At 43.1% G+C, this 7,995-nt stretch overlaps 1 protein-coding gene across 1 annotated transcript; it reads left to right on the top strand.

Moving 5' to 3' along the window:
• Window positions 1-3,021: 3,021 nt before the first annotated feature.
• On the top strand, window positions 3,022-3,351 carry LOC135115086 (uncharacterized). The gene has a single exon (XM_064031577.1). It carries the CDS (start codon window positions 3,022-3,024, stop codon window positions 3,349-3,351), a length of 330 nt encoding a protein of 109 aa, XP_063887647.1.
• Window positions 3,352-7,995: the final 4,644 nt, after the last annotated feature.

Genomic DNA, 7,995 nt, shown 5'->3' with positions numbered 1-7,995 from the left:
AATGCATGGAAAAGTGATGGCTGCAAGGACACCACCTAATATCAATACAGGAATGGTGTAATCAGGGCAGGTTCACACACACACACACACACACACACACACACACACACACACACACACACACACACACACACACACACACACACACACACACACACACACACACACACACACACACACACACACACACACACACACACACACACACACACACACACACACACACACACACACACACACACACACACACACACACACACCTCCAGAATTATATTATAGCAGGTCAGGCTCTAATGAAAGGTATTTGTATACGAGAACAATGCATGTGATAGTAGTCCCCTCAAGGACGACAGGAATGTTTAATGCAGTATCACAATGAAGGCAAGGATGTGCATAACACCAGCATGTCATTGTAGTACGTCAGAAACTTGTCATTTTTTCTGTCTTAAACGATTTTTTTTTATTTTATTTATTTATTATTTTATTTTATTTTATTTTATTTATTTATTTATTTTATTTGTTTATTTATTGTCTTTATTCTTATTTTTGTTTTTATTTATTTTATTTTCTTTCTTTCTTTATTTTATTTATTTATTTATTGTCTTTATTCTTACTTTTGTTTTTATTTATTTATTTTCTTTCTTTCTTTCTTTATTTACTTATTTATTGTATTCTTTTTATTTTATTTATTTTTTTTTTTTGTTATTTTCGGGGTTCTCAAAGGAAGTCACTCAAGAGCACAAAAAAAGGGGAGAAAAGGCGTGCTGTTCTGTTCCTCCTATAAAAAGTTAACCACGGGAAACAGCCAAAAAAAACACTAAAAGGAGACCAATTTCGTTCCGTTACACTTATTAACTAATCATGGATCCAAATTGGTCCTTAATGGAGGCTTTCGGTTGAGAGACTCCATTATTCCCAGACAGTACATTGAGAACACATTTACACATTTATCTTTAGAGCACCTCATTTGTTACCCTCGGCGTCCTTGTTGGCACTGCGCGTTGAAATAGAGCCGAGGGTGAGACGGAGGCGAGGCTGTGCGCGGCGGCCTCAGCTCCCACGGGGATTTGGGAACACTCGCTCAGGTGGGCTTATTCCTCGTAGTGTTTATTCCGCCTCGAGACCATTACGGTGAAAGGTGATCGGCGTCCCGGGAGCCTGAGTGTCTTGAAATGGCTACTCTCATCTTGTAAACTGAGTGGTGCGTGTGTAGAGCGGTTCACTTAAGGTACAATTGGGAAACTAACAAACCAACACACACACACACACACACACACACACACACACACACACACACACACACACACACACACGCACGCACGCACACGCACACGCTTTAAGATTTGTGGGTAAAAGTAAGTGTGAAGACAGAATAACATGAAGCTGACTTAATCCTTTATTCCGCAACTTGGTAAATCTCATACATATAAATTTTCCGAGCATTTATACCTTCCCCGGACGCAAACAGTAATAGCCGTAGAATACCCCTCTATTTTCTACCTTTACAATGCATTAATGGAGCAAGTGTAGTACTGTGTAGGGAAGTGAAATATCCGAGCCAGCAACGACCTAAAGATATGTTGTTGTTTGAAATCCCTTGTAAATCCTTGTAATGACAGCACACAAGTATAGTTTTTCTCGTATGGATACAGATTGCTTGAATGTTCCGAGTCGCTCAATACAGAACTATACAGTTACAGAATCTCTTTGTGTAGAAACAGACTGCTTTAAGGTTATGAATCACGCAGTACATAACTAAACAGGCACAGAACCTCCTTATATACGTAAATACATAGTGCTTTAAGATTCTGATTGACGTAATACAGAACTATACTTGCGCATTTTTTTTTACCTAGATATAGACATTTTTTATACCTAGATATAGACTGCTTTAAAGTTCTAATCGACGTAACACACCATACTAGCGCAAAACCTCCTTGTGCAGATACAGTTTGCTTTAAGGCACTGAATGATGTCACGCTGATCCAGGGAACGAATATTCATGGCGAAGGTGAATCATCGGCACAACACAGTGTTTTACATGACAGCTTCTGGAGGCAGGAACATTAATTCACTTTACAACTGCTGCTGGCATTTTTTTTTTTTTTTATTTGCCTGCCAGTAAATGATAAATATTGTGTTCGTAAATATTTGCATTGGTGGGGCGGAGAAGGAAAAAGGCCTGGTGGTTGTGGCGCGTGGCGGGGAAGGGGCAGCGCGGAGGGGACGAGTTTCTGGAGCATGAAAATGGTACAGACCCCCCTGAAGTGGTGTGTCTTTTTCTTCCCTTCTTTCTGCTTATTTTTTTTATCTTTTCTTTTCTTCATTTTCTCCTACTATTCTAATATTTTCTTCTCCCTTTTCCATTTCTCCCGTTCCATCTTCTTTTCACTCCATTATCTGCCGCCTCTGTGTGCCTGCGGGTGGGCGCTTCTGTGCAGCGGGCCGAGGGTAAACAAGGAGGGACTTCAGGGTATCAGAGTTTGAGTCCGTGGACTTAACTAACTGCCCAGGGCGGTTGGAGGCCTGAACTCCAAGTTGGCGAGGCTTGGGAGCAAAAATCTCAAATCAATTTAGGAACTTTGTTAGGAAAATAAAACATGGGAGTTTGGAGGCTGAGGCCGAGTCTTGTACACTCCAGCCTTCCCCTCCGCGATGCCAAGGAGAGGATTTAAGAATTTGTTTATCGGAAGACTCTGTTGACCTAAATTTGAATCCGCGAGGGAAGAAAATTACCATATAAAATGTTTGTTTTAAGACAGTCACCGGAATAAGATGTCTCAGGATGCGAGGCTCAAGTCAGCGTCAACAACAGGCTCGGGTGTGTCTTAAGTAGCGGCAGCTTCCCGAGAAATAGTTTCGAATACTTCATTTCCATCTCCATGCAGCGTGCCGAGGCGGAATGGAGTTCTCCTTTCCTATTTCTGAAGCAAATTTTCCGCTGCCGTGTTCGGAATTACCAGCCGGCGGAGCAGAAAGGACGAATAATGGGATAATGGCAAACTTTCGTCTGCATATCTCATGCGAATTAAGCCTAAATTTAGGGTAACTGTGTTTGCAGCCAAATTGCCGCCTCTCTCCATGGCCCACCACGCCCACCGATGCAAGCCACCTCAACCACGCCCTCTCTCCCCACACTCCTCTCACCCACGTCCCCTCTCTTCCACTCCCTTGCTGGTCCTGCACAGCCATTCCCTCCGCACCCCTCCTCCCCACACCCACAGCCTCCACACGCCGCCCCTCCACACCAGCCCCGCCCCACCCCTGCACATTCTACCACTCCACACAGCTCCCCTCCACACCCCGTCCCTCTACACCCCACCCCTCCACACCTTCTCCTTCCTTCTCTAACAAGCCATGTCATCTCATTCCTTCCTGCCCCATCTAGCTCCTCCTCCATCTCCTCCTCCACCCCCTCCTCCACCCCCTCCTCCGCCCTCGCCGCCCCATCACAAAGCAGTCCTTGGCTCCTAGGCTCCTCCGCCACGCACTATTCCCAGCCAGTCCCCGAAAGTGGTCTTTATTTATTTACGACTATCTCTTAAGTTCATTACGTTTCTTTTTCCACATTCTCCGAGAGTCAAAAATGCAAGAATTAAGAATTTTTTGGTCGATGAAAAATGCAAGCGTTTTATTCCCGTGATCTAGTATCCCGCCTAAAAGCTCCAACTCGACTCCCTTTGTTTACCTCAAACTCTGTAATGGCGCCATCCCTCTTAAGGCCTTCACTGCATTCAAGCGTCGCCCGTAACTACCGTGCTTCTGTAGATCTTTTGTGATTCGCCTCCTCCAGCAAAGGAAAAAAAAAGTTAAAAGTCACTCTGTAAAAGTAATGTGGTGGAAAAACATGTTTGTGATGCGTATTACTTTGATCTGTAAAGGAAAACGAAAGATCTGAGCAGTAATTTAGTCACAGGAAAAAAGGAATGTGGAAAAAATATATATGCTTATGTAATAACTTTCTGCTTTGACCTCAAATCAGAAGTGGAAGGACTGATGTAAGATAATTTAGTCATAGGTAGGAAATGAATGCGGAGAAATATGTTTATGCTATACATACTCAAACCTGAGGAGGAAATGAAAGGATTGAGTTATGATAATTTAGTCATAGATGGGAAATTCAAATAGGTAGCTTCCATTATACTCGTAATTCTTCATTATGGGTTGGGCTTCACCTTCCATAACACTCTTGGAAATGTCGAGAAATATGTCTAGGCAATAGTTTGACTTGGGGAAATGAGCAGGGTTAGTTCCGACAGTTAATTCTTGGGTAGAAAGGTGACAAAAATGTGTATGAGATGCTGGAAGGTATCGTCCATCTCTATCCCAGGCGAGGCTGACACCTCCCTTAAAGGTGGGTAGCCGAGACAAGGCGCCTACACGCGAGGAACACCTTGTCATGTCGTAGGAATACAAGTGCAGGGGCGGGGGTTTTCTGTTCCCTCGCGGTCTCCCTTTTAGTCAGCTTGTACGAATACGTGGGGAGTGTAGTGGCGGCATCCCCAGCAGCCTCAGAAGTGTGACAAGCTGCTTCCCTGTACCATTGTGAGTCTAAAAATTACGGAAAATAAAACCTGGAATCTGTTATAAGCCAGAGAAAAATTACATCATATAGCATTCTTCTTTTTTTTTCAGACTCAGAGTGTGACAAACTGTTTCCCTGTACAAACATAATCGTAAAAAGTGTGACAAACTGCTTTTCTGTATCATCATGAACCTAAAAAGTATGACAAATTGCTTCCCTGTACTATCATGAACCTAAAAAGTGTGACAAACTGCTTCACTGTACCAACATACCCCTAAAAAGTGTGACAAATTGCTTCTCTGTACTATTATGATCCCAAAAAGTGTGACAAACTGCCTCACTGTGCTACCATGATCCTAAAGGAGGCGAAAAAAAAAAGAAAGCTTGAAAGTTATTAGCCATGAAAAAATACACCATAAGGCATTCTTTTTTTCATCCTCTGAATGTGACAAACTGCTTCCCTGTACTATCATGATCCTAAAAATAGCGGAAAAAGAAAAGCCGTAATCTGTTATTAGCCACGAAAAAATACACCATGCAACATCCTCTTTTTTTCAGCCTTTCTTCCTTTCACGTCGCGTCACAAAACTTCGCCAAGCCTGCACTCAACCTGGCCTCCGTCATTAGTTTCAGATAGGGATTCATCTTGCCCGACTTTCCTGTGGCGGCCGCGAAACTTCGAGTAGTCTCCTTCGCACAGTGTACAGCTTCCTTTCTCAGTATGAAGTGGGTATTATTAGATTTCCTTTTTAGCATCATCATTATCATCATCATCATCATCATCATCATCATCATCATCTTCTTCTTCTTCTTCTTCTTCTTCTTCTTCTTCTTCTTCTTCTTCTTCTACTCTTCTTCTTCTTCTTCTTCTTCTTCTTCTTCTTCTTCTTCTTCTTCTTCTTCTTCTTCTTCTTCTTCTTCTTCTTCTTCTTCTTCTTCTTCTTCTTCTTCTTCTTCTTCTTCTTCTTCTTCTTCTTCTTCTTCTTCTTCTTTTCCGTCTTCTTCTTCTTCTTCTTCTTCTTCTTCTTCTTCTTCTTCTTCTTCTTCTTCTTCTTCTTATTATTATTATTATTATTATTATTATTATTATTATTATTATTATTATTATTATTATTATTTTATTTTTATTATTATAATTATTATTATTATTATTATTATTATTATTATTATTATTATTATTATTATTATTATTATTATTATTATTATTATTATTATTATTATTATTACTATTATTCTCCGTCTTCTTCTTATTATTATTACTATTATTCTCCGTCTTCTTCTTCTTCTTCTTCTTTTATGTCTTATGTCACGCAAATCATCATTCACATTTTTATTTCGTTACTTTTTTTTGTCAACATTTCTTTCTTGCCTCCTTCATAACTTCCTTGTTCCACAGAAATTGTATTATCCACAGTCTCTCTCTCTCTCTCTCTCTCTCTCTCTCTCTCTCTCTCTCTCTCTCTCTCTCTCTCTCTCTCTCTCTCTCTCTCTCTCTCTCTCTCTCTCTCTCTCTCTCTCTCTCTCTCTCTCTCTCTCTCTCTCTCTCTCTCTCTCTCTCTCTCTCTCTCTCTCTCTCTCTCTCTCTCTCTCTCTCTCTCTCTCTCTCTCTCTCTCTCTCTCTCTCTTTTTCCCTGGTTTTGTCTGTGTGTGTGTGTGTTATTTTTAAAATTATCATATCCTGCAATACCTTCCAAAATATCACCACGCCGCACGTTCGGCGCCCCGGTGTGTCTATCAAGTGTAGCAACATGGAGATCTCTAAGCAGTTTTCGTGTACAGTGCAAGTGTCTGGCTCCGTGAAGAAGCCCAGCGCGATCCTGGTGTTCGCAGAGCGAGCTCGGCGGTGCCTGGGCTGGATGAAGACCTTCGTTCCCGTGGTGGCCATCACCACGGCGGAGGACAAGTGGCTGAAGGTCCCCAACAAGAACAAGTGGGAGAATGTAGAGGCTGAGGTACGCGCGGACTTCAAGAAGCTGGCGGCGATGGACGGCGAGGGACGCAGAGTGAAGGTTAAAGTAAAGGTTGGGAAGAGGACCCATTTGAAGCGCGTGTTTGCCAACAGCAACATTTTCGATATTGTTGACGACAGTGACTTTACGATGGAGGAGGACCAGTCCGTGCTGGCAGTGATGAAGGACCTGCTGGAGTGTTTCATAATGAAGCGAGGCCAGCACCGAGACGTGCCGGACACCAAGCAAGGCGGCGACGGTGGTGGTGCCGCTCTTGCCACCATAGTAGAAGAGCCGCCACGTGAAGACCAAAGCAGTGCCTTCCACGTGTTGGTGCCTGACACTGAGCAAGACGTCACGCAGGACGTCACCCTTCACGACGCAGCGGAGGGCGTGAAGGACGGCCGCCTACCGATGAGCGAGACGAATGGAGACCAGGAAGAGAAGGCCTCCTGCCTGTGTGCCGCCTCCCTGAGCTCCGTGGCAGTGGTGGGTGGCTCACCTGCCGCTGCACGCCACTCCCGCACCATCAGGCATGCATTATGGGCTGCCAACCTCATAGTGAGCCACGCAGCGCCACTTGTGTACGTATATGACACAGTGGTGCCTTTGCTGGAAGAGACTGTGCCTGTGTTGGTGAGCAGGTTCACCCAAACAAAAGAGGTCATAACGCTGGTGCAGGCGGCGTGCCTAGCGCCACTGGCGGTAACCCTCGTCACTTTTCACTGGACACAACTGACGCGGGAGGAATCCAAGGCTGGCAGCAAATGGTGTGGGGAGTGCCACAAGGAAGTAGCGACAGGCTCTGAGCACTGTGACCTGTGCCGGGAGTGTGTGCAGGACAGGCAATACCACTCCGTGCTGCTCAACAAGTGCGTGGGCGCCTTCAATGCCTCACTCTACCGCACACTCATGGGGCGCCTCACTGCCCTCAGCATGGGCATGGCGGCACTATTCACTCTTGAGGCGCTCACGGGTCAGCCGTGCCATCTCGTGTCGTTGTGCCTGCTGCTGTGTTGTGCTGTGGTGTTCATTTACTGCGGCGACACCACGGAGTGAGCACGCGTTAAGGAGGCGAGGGCGTTAGGGTTGCCACGACTGGACCACCCACTTGCCGCAGCCATCCCTCGCTGCGTGTAGGATTTACTTACTGTTAATGTTATGTCTGTAGAATTGAAATGTGTGTGTGTTTATACTATCTGTATTTCTCTTATGGATGTAATCTGATGTGGAATTAATTAATTGAATAAGGTAATTGTATTAAGAAAATGTTTATTAAAGTGTATATTGAGTGAAAAACTACCTGAGGTCGAAAGGATAATTTTTTTTTATATGGCGTTAGTGTTAGTGGTATATACTGACTTTATTGAAATTATATATATATATATATATATATATATATATATATATATATATATATATATATATATATATATATATATATATATATATATATATATATATATATATATATATATATATATATATATATATATATATATATATATATATATATATATA

Source organism: Scylla paramamosain, chromosome 28, assembly GCF_035594125.1.
Source record: "Scylla paramamosain isolate STU-SP2022 chromosome 28, ASM3559412v1, whole genome shotgun sequence".
NCBI classification, from domain to species: Eukaryota; Metazoa; Arthropoda; class Malacostraca; order Decapoda; family Portunidae; genus Scylla; species Scylla paramamosain.
This window is presented reverse-complemented; position numbering and strand designations above follow the sequence as displayed.